General features: G+C 36.3%; 1 protein-coding gene across 1 annotated transcript in view; it reads right to left on the bottom strand.

Annotated features, from left to right (window-relative positions):
• LOC126741140 (titin-like) overlaps positions 1-19,370 on the bottom strand; it is a 177,162-nt gene extending 157,792 nt beyond the window's left edge. Inside the window, exon 1 of the mRNA XM_050447482.1 lies at positions 18,870-19,370. Within this exon, the coding sequence (XP_050303439.1) occupies positions 18,870-19,057 (188 nt within the window). The 5' untranslated portion in view covers positions 19,058-19,370. The remainder of the gene's footprint in view (positions 1-18,869) is intronic.
• Between the last annotated feature and the right edge of the window lie 3,086 nt (positions 19,371-22,456).

The raw sequence follows: 22,456 nt of genomic DNA, 5'->3' as shown, positions 1-22,456 counted from the left end.
AACAGTCCTATAAATAGAATAGCTTCTACAGTGAATAGATTTGCAAAAGATCTTGATTTTTTCAGTACATCTTTAAATAAATTTAAGTCGTCAGCTAGGGCAACTATCTTGGGATAGTGCCCTACTCCCACTCTTTGGATTATGTTTAGTACAGTATTGTTTATTAGTATTATAGTTTTTACTTAAGACTACTGTTAATTATTAATAAGTACTTGAAATGTTATATACGTTGATGAATAAATAAATAAATAAATTTTCTATAATGTGATCTACTCCTCAATGGAAAGGTTTATTCCTCTAAAGAGGTACAAAAGTTCTTCTTTTTCATGTTGGTTTTCTTCAGAGCTTCGCAGTTTGATCATAAGAAAGAAACAAATTCACAAAAAGTTTAAAATTAGTGGTCAACAGCAGGAATATGATGAATTTGTATTTTTGAGACATCAATGTGAGTACTTAAGAGAGTTGTGCTCTATCAACAATATATTAATAAGGTGGAAATAAATCTCTACTTCTGGTCATATATTCGAAATAGAAGAACTGGTTTTAGCCTTCCCTCTAGAATGACATACAATAACAGGATTAGTATGAATATCTCGGATACTGCGTATATGTTTGTAGAATACTTTTCATCTGTCTATTCGGATGAGCAAGTCAATGACATACCATCTTTTGATTTTGATAAATCAATTTGTCTGAGCAATTTAACTCTGTCAATGCAGGATGTTTATGAGGTTATTACTTCCTCTAAGAATAAGCTCTGCTCTGGACCAGATGGGATTCCAGCATTCTTCCTAAAGAAATGTGTTTGTGTTCTTACGAAACCAATACTGTTCATTTTTAACAAATCTCTAGGTACTGGTTCTTATCCCACTCTCTGGAAGAGAAGTTTTCTAAAACCCATTTTTTAATATGGCAGTAGAAATGAAATTTGCAATTATCAGTCTGTGTGTAACCAATCTGAGTTGCCAAAGCTGCTTGACTGCCTGGTCAGTCATAGGATTGCCTGGAGTTTTAAATCTTTATTTAATCCTGAGCAATTTGGATTTATAAAAGGCAGATCTACTGATGCTAATTTGGTGCTGTATGTCAACTATCTCTACCGCTGCTTGGAGAAGGGACTTCAGGTTGACTCAATATATACAGATTTTTCCAAGGCTTTTGATAGGGTTAACCATGGGGTACTCTTGCAGAAGCTTAGGGCTTTAGGTATTGTGGGGCCTCTTCTTCAGTGGATCTCGGGATTCATCAGAGGTAGAACCCAGATTGTTAATCTTGGAGGTACATGTTCCTCTGAAATTTTGGTGCCATCTGGGGTGCCACAGGGCTCTCACTCAGGCCCTGTTTTGTTTTGCCTCTTTTTGATTGATTTAGTTAGGAAACTTAAAAATTGTCGTGTGCTAATGTTTGCTGATGATGTGAAGCTATTTAGGCCTATCACATCCTTTTAAAGACCTTAATTTGTTCGTTGATTGGTGCCACTTGAATAGAATGTCTCTTAATATCAATAAGTGCCATAAGATTACTTTTTCTAAACAAAGAAACCCTATTGCTTTTCTTTATAAAATAAATAATGTAGCAATTGGTGTCAAAACAGAGGTTTCTGACTTAGGAATATTTATTGACTCCAGGTTGTCTTTTAAAAGTCACATCAATCAGGTGACTGGTAGGGCAATGAAAATGCTGGGTTTTATCCAACGGTCTACAATTGATTTGTCTTTGTTTACTTTTAGACTACTTTATTGCTCTCTTGTTAGGTCCATCTTGGAGTATGGCTCAATTGTGTGGTCCCCATCATATAACTGCTACATTGAGCAGATCAAAAAAACTCAAATTAAATTTTTAAGGGTGGCTGCTTTTAGATGTGGTTACAGGAGACAGGAGTATTACTATCAGTGGGTCAGGAATAACCTGAACTTACCGACATTAGAGTCACGAAGAACATTACTCGCCTTATGTTTTACGCATAAGGTTTTAAATGCTACTATAGATTATCCCAAGTTATTGTCTCTTTTTAAACCCAGGGTGCCTTCCAGATTGAATAGACAATCAGAAATATTTTCAGTCCCATTCCACCGTACCAATTATGGTATTAATGAGCCAATTACACGAATGGCTGGAAGTGCTAATGGTCTGTCAGGACAGATAAGCTTTTTTGGGTCCGGTAAAGTTAAAGGGACGTCTAAGAACCGATTTTTTTTTTGAACATTTTTACATAGAGGATTTATAATACATAGAATGTTGAGCGTGGTCAAAATATTGATAAAAAAGTGAGGATGATTGGAAAAAATACAAAATTTTGGAAATTATGAAGGTTTTTCTACATACGTTAAATACGTAACTATTGCCGGCTTGCACAAGGTTTTTTAGCTCTTGATTTTGCTATAATTGAAAAATATATATATTGGGGCAATTTTGGAACTTTTTGGGTGCTAAAATTGTAAATTTACAGGATTCTTTATCACTTTGTACCCTTATAATTACCTATTTTGTAATTTAGACACACGAAATATAAAACAATAACCTTATTGACGAAAATGGGAGTAGCTTCACTACGTCCCGAGTAGTATTTTTTGGTTTTGCCTGGAACACTTTTTAGTTGGATGGGTGGGCTGTGGACTCAATTTTAGATAATAAAGGCATAATATACCTAGTTAGATTTTACATTACATGAACAAAATACATTTATCAGGTGTTAAAAAATAGGTATTATTTATTTAAATTATTTGATATTTTATGTAATTTTATATATAATAAATAAACATTTTGAAAAAAAAAACATAATTTAAGATATTTAATTATTAATAAGTAAATAATAACGATGAGGTTTAATGTACATTAACTTATAGTCAAAACAATAAATATCTTTAAATTCATTATAGGCATTAGGAATAGGAATAAGGCACAGGAATTATAGGCACAAACACGCGGGGCGGGAGCCCCGCGTGTTTATATGTGTTATTTGTGCCTATAATTCCCATTTTCTAACTATTATCCCATTCCCTAAGTAGGGCTCAAACGACTACCCAACCCACTATTTAGCGCCAACCCAAGGTTCCAATCCCTTTTTGCAATGCCAACTCCACATGTGCGCCAACCACACAGTCCCATGTGCGCACACGGGACTGCCGCCCCATGTGCGCCCGCCTTGTATGCGCACACGGGGCGGTAGCCCCGTATAATAAGACAGGACAGAAAATTACGATAATCGTACTAGTACAGTAGCCACTCCCAATAAATATGTGACATTTTGACAGTTTTTTTTATTCATGAATAAATCCGTATTTGCATATTTGATATTCCTGATTTGTTTATTTATTTATTTATTTATTTATTAACGGAATCCATTTACAAAAGTATTACATAGCATACCCATACAAACATATATATTCAGAAACATTATATACAAAACTATCTATAAATTAGTGTAAGATGTAGATGAGTTAATTAATTAAAGCCCCTATGAAATAATATTCTTTAACTGCCCCTTAAAAGATGTTATCCTAGAGTCAAAAAAGTTTATCTGTCCTGACAGACTATTAGCACTTCGAGCCATTCGTGTAATTGGCTCATTAATACCATAATTGGTATGGTGGAATGGGACTGAAAATATTTCTGATTGTCTATTCAATCTGGAAGGCACCCTAAGTTTAAAAAGAGACAATAACTCGGGACAATCTATAGTAGCATTTAAAACCTTATGCATAAAACATAAGTCGAGTAATGTTCTTCGTGACTCCAATGTGGGTAAGTTCAGGTTATCCCTGACCCACTGATAGTAATACTCCTGTCTCCTGTAACCACATCTAAAAGCCGCCACCCTTAAAAATTTATTTTGAGTTTTTTCAATCTGCTCAATGTAGCAGTTATATGACGGGGACCACACAATTGAGCCATACTCCAAGATGGGCCTAACAAGAGAGCAATAAAGTAATCTAAAAGTAAACAAAGACAAATCAGTTGTAGACCGTTGGATAAAACCCAGCATTTTCATTGCCCTACCAGTCATCTGATTGATGTGACTTTTAAAAGACAACCTGGAGTCAATAAATATTCCTAAGTCAGAAACCTCTGTTTTGACACCAATTGCTACATTATTTATTTTATAAAGAAAAGCAATAGGGTTTCTTTGCTTAGAAAAAGTAATCTTATGGCACTTATTGATATTAAGGGACATTCTATTCAAGTGGCACCAATCAAAGAATAAATTGAGGTCTTTTTGCAGGAGCACAGCATCAGAAAGGGATGTGATAAGCCTAAATAGCTTCACATCATCAGCAAACATTAACACACGACAATTTTCAAGTTTCCAAACTAAATCAATCAAAAAGAGGCAAAACAAAACAGGGCCCGAGTGAGAGCCCTGTGGCACCCCAGATGGTACCAAAATTTCAGAGGAACATGTCCCTCCAAGATTAACAATCTGGGTTCTACCTCTGATGAATCCCGAGATCCACTGAAGAAGAGGCCCCACAATACCTAAAGCCCTAAGCTTCTGCAAGAGTACCCCATGGTTAACTCGATCAAAAGCCTTGGAAAAATCTGTATATATTGAGTCAACCTGAAGTCCCTTCTCCAAGCAGCGGTAGAGGTAGTTGACATACAGCACCAAATTAGCATCAGTAGATCTGCCTTTTATAAATCCAAATTGCTCAGGATTAAATAAAGATTTAAAACTCCAGGCAATCCTATGACTGACCAGGCAGTCAAGCAGCTTTGGCAACTCAGATTGGTTACACACAGCCCGATAATTGGAAATTTCATTTCTACTACCAGATTTAAAAATGGGTTTTAGAAAACTTCTCTTCCAGAGAGTGGGATAAGAACCAGTACCTAGAGATTTGTTAAAAATGAACAGTATTGGTTTCGTAAGAACACAAACACATTTCTTTAGGAAGAATGCCGGAATCCCATCTGGTCCAGAGCAGAGCTTATTCTTAGAGGAAGTAATAACCTCATAAACATCCTGTGTTGACAGAGTTAAAGTGCTCAGACAAATTGATTTATCAAAATCAAAAGATGATATGTCATTGACTTGCTCATCCGAGTAGACCGATGAAAAGTATTCTGCAAACATATCCGCAGTATCCGAGATATTCATACTAATCCTGTTATTGTATGTCATTCTGGAAGGAAGACTAAAACCAGTTCTTTTATTTTGAATATATGACCAGAAGTACCTTGGATTGCCAGCGAGATTCATTTCCACCTTATTAATGTATTGTTGATAGCACAACTCTCTTAAGTACTCACATTGTTGTCTCAACAATACAAATTCATCATAATCCTGCTGTTGACCACTAATTTTAAACTTTTTGTGAATTTGTTTCTTTCTTATGATCAAACTGCGAAGCTCTGAAGAAAACCAAGATGGAAAAGAAGAACTTTTGTACCTCTTTAGAGGAATAAACCTTTCCATTGAGGAGTAGATCACATTATAGAAAATTGAAACTGTGGGTTCACTACAAACTACCCGTTCAGAAATGAAACTCCACTGAATTAACGCAGAGAAAAAAACTTTTATTTTACCATAAAAAGACGCCGAAAAGAATTTACAGAAAAACATAAACTTAACCTTGCTACTACCTGCTGCAATATTCACACGTGTACTTAACCTATTACTTACAAATTACTTATAGGCCACCCGCAACGCATGACTTTCTAGTCTGTAAATACGCTGTTGCTGGCTTACAAAAAGTATTTAAGTTTAACATTTTGTGGGTTTCAACATTCTCCCACCCGAGAAACTAAACACAAGTTTCTCGCATAAAAAACTAAAACAAAATGTTCTTACCAGTCCCTAAGTTAGTCATTATATCGGACAGGTAACTTTATTGCCCTCCCACTACGCGTGACTTTAGCGGTGGCACACTTGATCTGGTCATTCCCATTTTCCGAGAAAGGCACATCATCACTCACTTCCTCATCAGAGGAATCACTGTTACTCGAAGCGGGTGCTCTGCTATTTACACTCCCGATCGCGGATGGCTTCTTAACACTCTTAACAGCCTCCGATGGAACCGCTTGAACTTCTGAGTAGCCAATGCCAGCATCAACGGGTACTCCGGCCTCTTCTAAAGCATAGACCCTTTGCACAGGACGCAGCATCGCTCCATTTACCGTAGAAACGCGCACTAAACGCACAACACCATCCTTACCGGGTAAAAGCTCGGTAATTCGACCAAGTGGCCAGTCAATTCTTTTGCCATGGTCATTACCGACGAGTACAACATCCCCAATTTTAACTTGCCTAGGAGACTTAACACAAGAGATGTTTCGAAGATGTCCAAGGTACTCATTACGAAATCTTGCCCGTAAATCTTCCCGAAGTTTTTGTATTCGCTTTACTTTTCGACACAATGAAGATCGCTCTACAATTTCGCACTCAGGTAACATATCTTCTGACAAGTCGCGTGTAAACATCACAGGAGTAAGAGGTACCAAGTCGTTCGCGTCTTCGGATATATATGTCAAAGGTCGAGAGTTTATTATTTGTTCACAGTCACATATTACCGTAAGTAAGTCCTCATAAGTAAGCGCCGCACGTCCAAGAACTTTTCGCAACAGTCCCTTTAGAATTCCTATAAGCCGCTCCCAAAACCCGCCCCACCAGGCTGCGGTTGGCGGGTTGAAGCGCCACGTTATCCGCTCCACAGCTGCAAATCGTTCCACCTCACTCCACTCTAGTCGTTTAAATAGATTTTCTGTCCCAACAAAGTTGGTACCATTGTCGCTATATACAACCTTTGGCCTTCCTCTTCGAGCGACAAATCTTCTTAAAACTTTCATAAAGCACTCGGTGGATAGTGAAGTAGCTATTTCCAAATGTACCGCTCTATAAATAGCGCACGTGAAAATACATATCCAAACCTTCTCCCCTGTCCTAAGATGCAGAGGGCCAGCGAAATCTACACCAGTGATCTGGAAAGCTGATGCATCATTAACTCGATCTGCAGGAAGAGGTGGAGTCTGGACTTGAATACCCTTGAGTGTGTGCCGCCGACATATTACACATTTTGAAATAACACTTCTAATATATCTCCTTCCACCCAATATCCAATATTTTTCCCTCAACAAACTCAACAAGCCCTGAGCGCCAACGTGACAAGACCTCCTGTGGGTATCAAAAATGAGTCTTTCAGTCACAACATGGCGTGAAGGTAACACTATTGGCCTGCGAAAGTATACAGTGTCTTCCCGATTAGCAACACGTGATCTCAAGCGTATAAGGCCAGAATCATCTTGGTATATGTCCAATGTCTTCAGTCTCTGATCATTCTTCAAAAAACACTCCTGTTGCACAACTTTTAAGACAACAATTTCTGCCCGATCCATCTCTTCAGCTGACAGCTCACCAACACGCTTATCTCCCTGTCGAACATTGTGTGTAAACCTCAATATCCAAGCTATCATCCGAACAGTTTTGATATAGCTTGAGAAATAGGATAAATGCCATTCCTCTGAAGCCTTAGCTGCTTCGGAATTCACCAAGCTAGCTACCACACATTTTTTCTTTTCAGAAAATATTTCTGTCTCATTGTATGTGCCAGTTTCATGGGGCCACAAATCATGATTTTCACGCAGCCAATTGGGACCCTCCCACCATCTCGACTCATATAGCTGTCGAGGTGAACATCCTCTTGAGGGGAGATCTGCAGGATTTTGAGAACCAGGAACGTGGTGCCAGCTGTCTATTGCGGTGGTTTTCCTGATCTCAGTCACTCTATTGCCTACAAACGTGCCCCACTCCTCATCTCTTCTGATCCATGACAACACTGTTGTCGAATCAGTCCAGAAAAAACATTCTATATCAAGTTCAAGAGCTTCTTTTATAGAATTGCACAATCTAGTGCCAATGACTGCTCCCAACAACTCCATTCGAGGTATGGTTACAATTTTCAATGGAGCAACTCGACTTTTAGCAGCCAAAAGAGTAAGATAAACCTTGTCTTGATAGACACACCTTATAAATACGGCAGCGGCATAGGCACTCTTACTTGCGTCGCAGAACGTGTGTAGGCTCATTTCCTTTTCATTACCCGTCCCATTTATCCAACGGGGAACCTGTATATTGAACAGAATGGGTAAGTCTTTAGTCCAATCTCGAAACAACTTCTCAATATCGGGACCAACTTCTGCATCCCATGACAATTTTTCTTTCCAAGTGTTCTGGAGTAACAATTTTGGAATCAACGTAGTCGGGGATGTAAATCCTATGGGATCGAACACTTTTTGAGCTAATGACAACATGATCCTCTTGGTAACAGGTTTATCCAAAAGCGACTCCAAATCTCTAAGACATTCTTTATTTATACCCAAAGTATCAGTGTGTGTATTCCAGACAAGACCTAGGAGAGGTGTGGCTTCAATGGAAGCACCATCACCTACAACTTGTGTAGCATTAGAGAACTCCCACCCTCTTAGTTCAAACTTTGCCTGTGCCAAAATCTTAGTGGACTGACTTATAAAATTCTGCAAAGTTTCAAAATCCGGTACGCTGTTCACACAATTGTCCACATAGAAGCACTTAGCTAAAGTTGTGAGTATGGAACTGTCAAAAACAGAAGTACCTTCATCACACTTTTTTATTTCCAAAGAAAGATGATGTTTGATTGTTGCTGCAAGTAAAAATGGGCTACTTGTCACACCAAAAACAACACGCCTGTGTCGGTACACTATTTCCTTTTCCCGAGAATCAACCCAAATAAACTTTAAAAAATCTCGGTCTGTAGGGTGTACACTTATCTGTAGAAAAGCTTTTTTGACGTCTGAGGTCACTCCAATCTTACTTCGCCTGAATCGTGTTAAAATCTCTGGAATCAGCTCGATAAGGTTAGGACCTTTTTCCAGACACTGGTTTAATGAAACTTTTCCTTTTACTTTTGCACTGGCGTCAAAAACTGGCCTTATTTTGGTTGTGCAGTTGGAACTCGATTTTATTACTGGCCGGTGTGGCAGATAATGGCCCAAGTTGTCATCACTGTCAGGCACAAGCTCTATAACACCTTCTTGAAGCCATTCCTGGAAAATGGTATCATATGACTCATATACATTTTCTGACTTCAATTTCTTAAGAGTTGTTCCAAGTCTCTTCTTTCCTATGGAATGGTTGGTCGGTAGTGGGGGGTGTCCATCCAGCCATGGAAGCCTCACTTCATACCTCCCTTCTTCATTTACTTGAACCGTCTGGTCAAAAAATTCTAAAGCCGCCTTTTCCAAATCCAGCTTACTTTTATTAGCCACGGGGTCAGTGATTCCTAGTATGTCCAGTTCCCATAGATTACTTATACTGGAATCCATCACCATACAATTTAAAAAGCTGTGGGATACATTTTCTTCACCAGGCTCTATTGGCACTTTACCCATAATCGTCCAGCCTAGCAAAGTTTCCATGGCTGTCAGCCCACAGCTGAGTCTTTGTGTGCGACCTGTATATAACTTTCCGGCTACATCAGAACCGATTAACAACTCAATAGTCGCTGACTGTCCCACATCACTAACTTCAATATTTAGGTTTTGCAGCTCATCCATCCACACTCCGGAAAAAACACTGGGAATTTCACTGCAAATCTTAGGCTGGTCTAACACATCAAACCTACACTTAAAACCATTGTCCTGCGACAAATGAATCTCATAAACACTGTGGGACTGCTCTGACAAAACACCTCCAAATAAGCAGTGCATGATATTTTCCCTCGACTTGGCCACAAGCTGCAACGTCTGCACTGTAGATTTCAAAATGTATGAGCGCTGTGATCCAGTATCAATGAGAGCTCTTACTTCCTTCATGCAATTTTCACCCTTGATTTTCACCCTTAGGGTCTGCAAAAACACATGCTGTCTTTTGGAGTCACTGGTGCAGGAAAGCTGCATTTCAGCAAGATTGTTATTTTCTCTTGGAGTGCTATTTTCACCTGGTTTAGCTGATCTATGGGTTCCTGATTCGGGACACATCAAAACTACATGGGATTTACCACAAATCACACATTTAAGACGAGCATGACACCTGCGAGACTGATGACCAACTTTTAAGCACCTGTAGCATGCCCTTTTTGCAGACAAAATCTCCCTTCTTTTTTCTAAGGAAAAACTCTGCGCCTTGAAGCAACTCGGACTGTCATGATGCCTCTCACAAAAGATACACGTAGCTCGATTGCCATGTCGTAGTTCTAAACTCTGCTCCTGGTTGACAAGATTAGCAGCTGTAGGCAACACACCACGAGAATCAGAACTCCCTGGTTTTCCTTCCCCTTCTCTTGAAGTGAGGCCCCTTGGCTTGTGCAGACCAAATCCCTCCGATGCCATGGAAATCCTCTGCTCATTATCCACCTCATTTCTAAGAAACTTAAGCAAGGCCTTTAATCTATTTTCCAGAGAATTAATACAGGACGCTCCAGACACAGACTCACTTTCATCCGGCTCCTCTTCATTGGAGATTTCTGCACACAGGATACCTGAAGTTCTTTGCCACACTCTCAACAAGTCCTCAGGCAAACAGGACTCAATTAAAGGGTAAAGCATAGAAGAATACTTATCTGGCGTTATGCCCAGGGTTTCCAGAGCTCGCAGCTGGGTTTCAATACTGTCGTACAGAGTTGACACATCAGGCTTGGCTTTGGAGACGGCATTATTCAGTACAAGTTTTAACAGTTCTCTAACATAAACCTCTACCTGAATATCTTCCCTACCAAAACGTGACTTAAGGCTATCGACAATTTTAGAATAATTTTCCCCAGTGGCAGGAAAACTGTTAACGAGGTTTCGGGCTCGGCTATTAGGCACAGTAGCTTGTATTAGATATTCGACTTTATCTGCTGCATCTATGTCTGGATCCTCATCAACTTTTTTAAATTGGGTCCAGAAAGAAAGCCAATCCCTAATGTTACCGTCAAACTGTTTAAACTGTATGGTAGGTAATTTAAACTTTCTCTTACCCAAATAACGTATGTCATAGTCATGTTCGCTCCTGTCTGGAACCTCCTCTTCGTCTCTAGGTACTGCTGACACCCTTTTGGCACTTTTTATGCTCAGTTCCTTGAACCTCCTTTCATAACCATCACAACAATCCCTGTCTGCGGTCAGGTCTGCCTCACTTGTATTTTCATCTAACAGTAGATAAAAGCACTCGGAACTAACAGCCTTTAATTCGTTAAACCTGTCCTTCAGAATGTCGCGACATACCTCTATTGCTTGTGGATCAGTTCCAGGTTGTGTCAAAAGACTATCGAGCTCATTAGCGTATTTTGTAAAGGAGCCACGGACTACGGCACGAACTTTTTTCTTATTATCGAGTCCCGACATTGTCTTTTCGCTTTTTTAATACACGAATTCGGTCAAACCGGCCTCAAAACCGAAACAGCACAAAAACTGAGGCGTAATTCGAATACAAACGGCGACAAAAGACAACTTAGGTTTTCACACTTTACCGGCGTTTCACTACTATTTTCCTCTGCGTCCTGTCACGGTCGCCATAAAAATGTGGGTTCACTACAAACTACCCGTTCAGAAATGAAACTCCACTGAATTAACGCAGAGAAAAAAACTTTTATTTTACCATAAAAAGACGCCGAAAAGAATTTACAGAAAAACATAAACTTAACCTTGCTACTACCTGCTGCAATATTCACACGTGTACTTAACCTATTACTTACAAATTACTTATAGGCCACCCGCAACGCATGACTTTCTAGTCTGTAAATACGCTGTTGCTGGCTTACAAAAAGTATTTAAGTTTAACATTTTGTGGGTTTCAACAGAAACTATGACATCAATAGATGTCTCTCCCAAAAACAATTGATTCCAGTCTATCCCAGCAAGACAATCATTAATTGCTATGTAATCTCCCTTACCAAAATCATAAAAATATTCCTCATATATCATATCATCAGAATTTTCTGCACAACAAAGGTCGAAACTAATTGCTGTATGGTGCAAGCTATTCTCAAAAATTTTGTCTATTGCACGTTCAACACTAATTAAATCTGAGCTACTAAATACGAGATCCAAGGCAACCCCGTTGGTATTTAGAACCCCATTTACCTGGAAAAAGTTATAGAAGCTAAAGCAGTTGGCCAGAGAAAGCACAGACTCTCTGTCACTCTCCAGACAACCACCAACCACCAAACCAAGATCATCATTCTCCCATCTAGCATGTGGTAAATTGTAGTCACCTGCCAAGACAAACAAACTACTTGAATATCTACTATATACATATTCAACGGATTCACAATGGCTTAAATAGGCTTGAAGTGGAGATGGAGATGGTATATAAATGCAACCAACAACAAAGCTTTGATTGTCTATTGTAAAAGTCAAATAGATCTGATAAATATCCACATCAACAAGTGGGATACCAATTCTATGTGTACATAAACTCTTTTTAGCCGCAATCAATACACCACCTCCACGAGCCTTGGTAGTATTCGTACCCATTTGACGATCATATCTATATAAATCATAGTTTGATACACCAATTTCAGCATCTGAATATTCAGATGTTAACCAAGTCTCTGCAATCATAACAATATCATAGCAGCAGCAACTAAGTGCCTGCTGAAAATCTTTTATTTTAGTTCTCATACCACCTGTATTAGCATAATACACACAAACACCTGAACCAGAAGGGCCATCGCGCACTAAACTATGGTCTGATTCATTTGATTTTGATGAAAATTTATCTTGCGTTTATTATTTAACCAAAATTTTCGCAAGATAACCCCTCTAGGCCAGTTATCCGGCCTTAAAAAATCATCCCTACAATCGCCGTTGATGCTTATCTTAAAAGAAATAGTCTCACCCTTAACTGGCAACAATTCTACTTTAAGGTCTCTAATCTGAGGGCACCGCTTTTTTAATGTGCTCTTCAATAAAACCAGGGGTCACTCCCATTTTAACACGTCCCAGATAAAAATATTCCCTATTTACTGAACCTGCGAAATTTTCATCACCTCGAAAGTCCGCTTCTCCTAAAACCAGATTCCGATTACGATTTGTATTTGTACGTTTTCGATTTTGTCCCAAAGTAAATCCCTGTTGCAGATGGTCGCCCCCAACATCCGTTGTTCCAGAGTTCCCAGTCCCAGCTGATTCATTGTTTATGTTTACCTTGTCATTGTCTGAGTGACTGTCTGAGTGACGTTTCTCCGCCGTTGCTCTTTTAGGAAACAAAGAAGAAGAGGAAGTTTTAGCGGCATCTACCTGTTTCACTCTACTTTGAACAGCTGATTCAAAGATATTTCTGCTGTTGGATTGTTGCGGAAACGGTAGCGGCGGTGTCACGTTGTCAGGAACTGCCTGGGTATTTAGGTTGTCATTTTTATTCTGCAGCAAGAATCTTACTAGGTCCTTGTTACTATCGATGACATTCTTGGCCCAGTTTTCCAGTTTGTTTTGAAGGCGTTCTTCTATACCTTCCAAAGATTCATTTATAAGGCATTTAGAAGTATTAATCAAACTATTTGTTAACTGTGTGGACACACCAGAATTACTAGGTTCTTTAGAATTCTCCAAATTGCCTCCAGAAGTGAACTTAGTGAAGTTATCTATGCAATCCTTGCACCATATCAAGACGGTTCTAGTTTTAGCGATTGCGCATCTAATCTCTTGTGATGATATCTTACTACAATCCCTACAAGAAACCTTTCTGCAATTGTCACATGCACATCCAAACAAAAGTGTTTTATTTTCCTTAAAATAACAAGCTTGGGTACAAAACCCGCATTGCATCCCTTCCATAGTTGTAAAAACTTTTTAAGAAATGCGTTGGCAACGTTGTAAAACGACGATATTATGCAATTTTATCTTTAAACAAAATTACAGCTAGTTAAAACAGCAGCTTAGTATTCATAAGCACAACACAGATTGGTAACTTCTAACATCCAGTATTTCTCTTATTTCTGGATCCAAATCACTCAATATGATTCCAAAACATGAGCTCACACCACAACACGTTCGTTTCACGTCAACGTCGACCACATTCAGCTTTACTTATTACTATATTTGCGTGTGGAAATTTGTGTTTATCACCTAAAGAAAATTCAAATTCAAATTCAAATTTATTAATCATTTTGTTTATATTATAACAATTTTTAACTTAATTATATTCAATAATAATAGTTAACAGTCATTGTTTTTAACATACACCTAGATGTTGTAACATCTGTTTGTGTATGTTGAGAAATCACAAAATTTTAGTAATAATATAAAATATAACTAACCATAATCTACAACTAAACCAAAATTCTCCAATAAAATTTCTCTTCCCAAAACTATTTAAAAAAATTAAATTTATCTATATTTGAATAAATAAATTTTCTACAGACCTTACTAAAGTTTTTAATATTATTTATATTTTTTAAGCTGTTTGGTAAGATGTTATAAAATTTCGGGGACAAGTATCCTAAAAATCGTTGCCCTATAGTTTTTTTTATGTTTGGTATTTTTAGGTGTCTGTTTATATTATTTCGGGTTGTGTAGGAATGACTAACATAATTCTTGATTTTTTCTGATTTATGTGTATAAATGCATGTTGACAATATGTAAATTGAGCGTATATTAAAAATTTCTTCAGAATATAATTGTTGTGTAGGAAATCTTTTTTGTTTTTTGTATATAACTTTTAAAATAAAGTTTTGTACTACATTAAGTTGTTTTAAACAATTCTTGTATAGACCTCCCCAGACAATCACCCCATACCTTAACAAGGACTCAACCAAGGATTTATAAATTAAAATTAGTAGTTTTTCATTTAAGATATTTCTCAAAATATGAAATCGATAAATAAGTTTACGGATGTTTTGTGTTAATTTTAGAATGTGTTGGTCCCATTTTAAATGTTTATCCACAATGATACCCAGATATTTAGTAAATGAAACTTCCTTGATATCAGTTAATTCAAGTTTAATTTGTTGAAAGCTGGGGCGATTAGCAGCTGTTATAGAAAATGCAATATAGTTTGTTTTTTGACTATTGAGACTTAATTTAAAAGAATCCAGCCAGTTCTTGACTGTTGCTAGACCAAGTTCTGCAGTTTTTTTTGTGTCTCCCCAAGAAATTCCGTGAAACACCGCAACCGTGTCATCTGCATATGATATCAGTGACCCGTCATGAATTTTAAGATTGGTAAGAGCGTTAATATAAGTTATAAAGAGTATAGGTCCAATAACTGTTCCTTGTGGAATTCCAATTTTTATATAAGATGGTTCACTAATCTCATTATTTATTTTTAAAGACTGTTTTCTGTCCCCCAAGTAACTTTCAAAGACCCTTGACACTGGACCTCTAATACCATAAGATCTTAAAGTATCTAGCAAAAGCTCATGCGGTACAGTGTCAAAGGCCCTTGCTAGGTCCAGAAACACTGCCAAACACTTTCTATCACCATCAAAAGCCTGATTCACTCGCTTTGTTAATTCGCAGACAGCATCGGATGCGCTGAGCCCCCCAATGAAACCAAACTGATTTTGTGTTAATATGTTATTTTTTTGTAAATAGTCAATAAGTCTATCTTTCAAACATTTCTCGAAGAGCTTGGAAAAATTATTGATCACACTTATAGGACGATAGTTACCTATTTCACATTTATCACCTGATTTATATATTGGAGTGATTATTGATACTTTAAATTGAGTAGGTACTGTTCCTGTTTTAAATATTAGGTTGATAATGTGAACCAATGGTTCAATAAGGTAAATATGAAATTTTTTTATAAATTTTGAGCTAATAGTATCTATCCCAGGTGCTGAATTGTTTTTTAACGAAAAAATATGTTTAATTATTTCATTCCTATTAGTTGGTTTTAGAAACATTGAAGATACACTGTTATGATTAATTTTGAATTGTTTTTTTGGTTTTTTTATTTGGTTTTGCATATTTACTCCTACATTTATAAAATACTGATTACAAAAGTTTGCCATGTCTTTGTTATTTGAAAATTCTTTGTTATTATTTTTTATTTTTATTATGTCATTTCCTTTAGTAGTAATTTGATTTGTAACCTCATTTATAACCTTATACATTTTGCTCATATTATTCTTAGATTCCTCAATTTTTGTTTTGTAATAGTCATTTTTACATTTATTTATTATTTTACCCAATGAGTTTCTGTATGTTTTATATTGTTGTTCTTTTTCCAAACTATAATTTTTATTCAATTTTCTTTTCATTTTGTCCCTATTTTTTATTGAACATATAATAGCAGCAGTTATCCAAGGTTTTATTTTTTTAATTATTTTTTGTTTTAATATTTTTGTCTCTTCACAGCTTTGTATAATATGTTCGACAACATTATAAAAAATGTTGGTTGCAATTTCGACATCATTAATATTTAAGATAGTGTTTTCCCAATTTTGTTTTATAAGTAAATCTTTTGCCTTCTCATTGTTTAATATTTGTATAGTTTGTATAGTGATGTAAATCCTTTTAAGTTGCAGAATTTTGTTACTTAAGGCTTTAAATTTAAATTAATAGCATATATAATGGTCAACGTGATGCCTAGTCGCAAATAGAGTGTAGTTAAGCCGGGTGTAATTGTGAATCATACGTAAGTAGAAAATCCTTTATAATTTTCAAAATTTTGCATTTTTTTACTTCATCCTCACTTTTTTATCAATAAAATGTTCAAACTCAACATTCTATGTAAAAATTTTCAAAAAAAAATCATTTTTTAGACGTCCCTTTAACTTTAACGGACCCGCTTTTTTGACTCTAGGATTACATTTTAAGGGGCAGTTAAAGAATATTATTTCATAGGGGCTTTAATTAATTAACTCATCTACACCTTTCATTGATTTATAGATAGTTTTGTATCTGAATATATATGTTTGTATGGGTATGCTATGTAACACTTTTGTAAATGGATTCCGTAAATAAATAAATAAATATTAATTCAATATATTGACCATGCCGCACCATTTCACGGCTCTGAGTGATCTTTTACTTATAATGTGCCACTAAGTTCTTTAATACCTATAAACCAATATTTAATACTTCATTAAATGTGTATAGGAAATATTATAGACTTTTGTTTTTAAATCAATCTAAAATATAGTCTAGTTTTCAAGAAGATAAATGCTTTATATATACTTGTTTCTTTTTTTGTTTTTTTTTTCTCATTTTCTCCATTTAAACTGTGATTGTTAGGAAGGTTAAGAGTTAAAAAGTAGCTTTAAGCGAATCTTCGCCTTTGGCAATGTAGTATTAGGTAATATTGTAAGATTAATATTGTTTTTTTTTTAATAAAGACATATTATTATTATTATTATGAGGGTCTTGTCGACTTTAAGTATCTTCAATTTTGCAATATTTTAAAATTTGAGCATAAAGAGTACTTTGAAAAGAATAGATTAAGAGAAAAAAATTTGCGGATCATTCACATAGGACGCTAAAAAATAATATTAAATTATGTAAAAAATGAGGTCTACTCTACTCTATTTGATGATCGAAACTCGTTGCTATTGATAATTACATTGTCAAACTTTTGACATATGATCTTGCAGTTGCCAAATTGTGTATATATGTAATAAGCAACAAGCACATCTAAAAAGCATATCTTATATAAGAGAAAATATGAAAGACATATAAATCTATTTGCCAAAATGCTAGCAGTGTTTTTACACTATAATAGTGAATGGGTTTTACTTTTACACACATTTGTACACAAGCAAAAAATTCATTCCCTTATGCAAAGGTTCGTAGCTTCCATATTTTCTAGCATTTTGAGATTCTATTCATATGAAAAAATATAGAGAGGGCTCGTAAATGTCAAGCACAAGGGGGGGCTTACGCCCCCCTTGTGCTCAACATCCTAGCTTTAAACAATTTATCCCAACCCAACCCAACCCAACCCATCCCAACCCGTCTCATCTCATGTCATCCCAGCCCAACCCAACACCGAAAAACATGGGGGGCTTATGCCCCCCGTGTGCTAACGCAACCCAAAATCAACCCAATGCAATTAAACCGAGCCCAAAACACTAAAACATTCATATAGAAGAAATAAAAAATTATTTAATCAAAGAACATGTATGGCAACGCTGTCACCTCGTGGCGTTATACGTTATGTCAAACGTCAATAAAAAAGAATAATGAAGGAAGGTGGAAGGGAATTTTGTTTTTGTTATTTATAAATAAATATTCTCTAGACTTAATTTTAAATATAGGCATATTTCATATTATTTTTAATTAGGATCGAAATCTAAAAAGTACCAAAACAATAAATAATACATTATGGGTGTCTTCGGTATGTTTTTTTACACGAAAATAAAGGGACTTAATTACAAGAAAAGGTAAAATCTTTTTTTTTTATGTTATATAAACAATTTCATCTTTTTGGTCATATTTTATGTATAATTTCATTTAAATTAAGTAATTTTTCCAAAACTACAAAATTCTTAGTCGCAAAAAAAATAAAAAAAGTAAAACTGGCGCAGTTGAAATCTGAACCCAGACCGACCGGCTCATAGTTCACTCCCAATACCATTAAGCCATAAAGCTCTTGCGGTGAATGTTCAACAACGAGTTTATATAGTACATAGGTACACATTGTCATGATTTTTTTTATTTTTATTTTTTTATTAAAGAAAATGTTATTCATCCTCCAATTTTTTTTGCTTAAAATAGTCCAAAGAAGATTAGCTTACTATTTCATATTCAAAAATGTTAAAATTCGGAGATACCTAAAGTCGACTAGAACCTTTATTAGTTGCTCAAACTAAAAAATATTATTGAAAGTTTTTAAATTATTGCCCTGCATGTTCTTGGTACTGAGAAAATAATGAATCAAATTTGAAATTAATAAAATAAGATAAGCCCTAATAGTGCCTCAGTATTATTTATAATATTTATTTAACCATAATAAAAAAAAGAATACTTACTAAGAATCCTCATCAAAAAACTTGACAATAACCAAAGGAGGCTTTTTAAAGTCTGATACAAGATCACTAGGCAAATCAGCCTGATTCTTCACCTCCCCAGGCCACCAGCAACCACTAAGCTTAACCCAAACTATGTCCCCACTGGAATAACTGGGTGGGCTGTCCACACTCTCGTCCGCCTCAAACATTTTTGAGCCGACTCAATATCAATTAAATTACCACTTTTTTAGAGTATTAACATGTTTTTTGTTAATACTTAATGGCCAGACGAATTGTTGTTGTGTTGTTTGACAGGAAGGCACCCCGCTCAAACCAAACTCGGTGGCCAAATTCGTAACTTTCGCCCGAAATCGCTGATCGACTTTTTACATCGCGCACGAAATTTTCCTCGCGACCAAACGGTTCGTTTAGGAAATTGTGTTTTACTTTACCTAAAACGTTCTGTTTATTTTTCGCGAAAATGCGTAACAATGGTCACTTGTCAAGAAAAACGTTCATGATTTTCCCATCATGCATCATCAGGTTGAAATTGGCGTCAACGGCGCTGCCAACCTAAAATTTTTCTAATGAATGCAATTTCGCTGCCGATAAACTTATCGCGTGACAATGTTGACGGAGAGATGGCGCTGATATACAGTGCATCCGTAAAATAGCGGTAAAATTCAATAGACAGTTCCCGAAGATCATAGAGAAATGAATATTAAACATACTTTTAATTACTCTATGCCGAAGATGCATATGTTTTGACACGACGTAGAATAAAACCAATTTCAAGCGATCTATCGGTCTTATAACCGCCGGTTAAAACAGATAGATTGCTTATATTGTGTCAATTTGAAAACTTCCCACCCCTATTATCTCGAAACAGGTTAGGTTTTTATAAAATCGCTAGGACACGTCGATTTTATTATCGAGGGGGAACAATTTTTATGCAGAAATCACTTCGCCTCTTTTAACCCCCTACCCCCCAGAACCTCCCTCTCAAAAATCTTAAATGGCAATAGGGGTTGAGTGATACCTCATTTGAAAGAACTTTTTATTCTCTACATTTTGGCACCTTATTTTTTAAATTTGAGTGCTGCGTTGCCAAGTTAGGGTTATTTAAATATTGTTAAATTACTTATTATTAAACATTATTCCTGTAAGTGTTTTAATTACGTTAAAGCTATGATTTGCATTGAAACATGTTATTTAGGTTAATAGTATTACATTGAAACATGTTATTTAGGTTAATATTATTTTTACTAAACATTTGCATAGCCGTTACAATTATGATCTTTACAAAAGCACGCCTAAAATTTATTTTATTAACACATCTACTTTAAGAGGTGTTCAAAGTGTTCTCCATTGTTCTCCAAACAAAAATAAAGTCTATTCTCAAATTCTTCCCGAACATTCTGAGATACCTCTTCTGGAAAACTTGCCTCTGTAATTCTTCTTTTTAAATCTTCGATATCATCAGGCTGAGTTTTGTAAACAACCGATTTTATGTGCCCCCATAAAAAAAAATCTAACGGCGTTAAGTCTGGTGACCTAGCAGGCCATTCTATCGGTCCCCTTCTACCAATCCATTGGTTAGGGAATCTGTTAATCAACCACTCCCGCACTGGCCGAAAATAATGCGGCGTAGCTCCATCTTGCTGAAAGTGTAGTTCGTTTTCTTGCAAAATGTTACCAACTTGATTTTCCAGTTCAGTTGTTATCAAAGGATCAATTACATCTTCAAGTAGGTGTAAGTAGAGCTCTCCAGTTAAGTTTTGTTCAATAAACAATGGTCCTATAACAGCATTTCCAAGAATACTGGCCCAAACATTAATTTTTTGTGGCCGCTGTGTAGCACCCTCTCTGAAAATGTGGGGATTGTCCTCACTCCAGTATCGACAATTCTGTCTATTGACATGGCCGTTTAGGAAAAAGGTACATTCATCACTGAAGCAAATGTTGCTTACCACAATTGCACGAGTGTTTATTAAGTTGGACATAATTTCGCAAAACTCTATTCTCCTATCAAAATCGTCCTCATGAAGTTCCTGTAAAATTTGCATCTTGTACGGATGATATTTATGTAACTGTAATGCTCGTCGTACAGTTTCATGTGACATTCCAGTTAGACGTGCTACTGTACGGAGAGAATTGGTGGGTTCTGCAACGAATGTTCCCAAAATCTCTACTTGAGCATCTTCGTTTAAAACACACCGACTTGCCCTTTTTTTGTTTCCAACTGAACCCGTTTCATTAAATTTAGCTACTACGTCCAAAATGTATCTGCGACTTACATTACAATTAGGATTTCTATTATTAAAAACTTCTGCCGTTCTTCTTGCGCATCTTCCTTGCTCGCCATAAATAAAAATCATTTCAATTCTTTGCCTAAGCGTGTATACCATAGTAACTAACAATAACACACAAATTATCGAAATAAATTTTAACTGATTTAAATACCTAGTGACATTGACTGATAGGAAAGTTCACTAAATACTATTTTAAATTTCGGATCATATCATCGAACTGTATTGAGACGAATTCCATTGCAAACGAAAATAAACAATGTTTAAATAACCCTAACTTGGCAACGCAGCACTCAAATTTAAAAAATAAGGTGCCAAAATGTAGAGAATAAAAAGTTCTTTCAAATGAGGTATCACTCAACCCCTATTGCCATTTAAGATTTTTCAGAGGGAGGTTCTGGGGGGTAGGGGGTTGAAAGAGGCGAAGTGATTTCTGCATAAAAATTGTTCCCCCTCGATAATAAAATCGACGTGTCCAAGCGATTTTATAAAAACCTAACCCGTTTCGAGATAATAGGGGTGGGAAGTTTTCAAATTGACACCCTGTACTATTAGTATTATATTTATATTTATACTATTTATATTTAGTATTATACTATTAGTATGTATTATTAGCCTTGGTTGACCTTGAACAGTCCCTTCCTTTGTTACACTGGTTTCTTCCGGACTAGATGTTATTGCTCTTGCCGGTCTTCTCAGTTGCAACTGCATGCTATGGTACTTTTGGCTCCTATACTACTTTTCTCTGTAGCATCTGGGTGCTGAGGTTGGATTAGAGGATTTTTACCTTATTTCAGGATAGGAAAGAGTAATTGAGAGAGGCTTCAAGGAAAGGTTGCCAGTTATCTTTGGGCGGAGCCAGAGCCCGAGCCCCACTTCTCGCTGAGAAAACAAAGCCTGAGTGAGTCGGGCGGAGGACTGAGCGATCTCAGTCCTTTGGTTTCAACTTAGATAGTAAAAGAACTGTTTTAGTCAGTATATTTGAATTCGGCAGCAACTATCACATTAGGCCTTTCCATGGCCGGTTTTGTCTTGGTCTCAGGAGAAATTCTCCTATTAGGGAGTTGTCCACACTTCTGACTTTTTCCCAGTGGCGAAGCGTATGAGTAGACAAGGTAGACACAGTCTACCCAAAATTATCCAGTTATTTCTCATTAATTTATTACGTAATTATTTCATGTAATTGTTAAATTCAAATTTAAAAAAAAATAACACAGAATGTAGTCGCTCTCCTTACTATTATTATATAGTATCTAAACGGCTATAATATCTATCTATCTATAATATCTAAGGCGCGCC

This window comes from Anthonomus grandis, chromosome 10, assembly GCF_022605725.1.
Source record: "Anthonomus grandis grandis chromosome 10, icAntGran1.3, whole genome shotgun sequence".
Classification (NCBI taxonomy): domain Eukaryota; kingdom Metazoa; phylum Arthropoda; class Insecta; order Coleoptera; family Curculionidae; genus Anthonomus; species Anthonomus grandis.
This window is presented reverse-complemented; position numbering and strand designations above follow the sequence as displayed.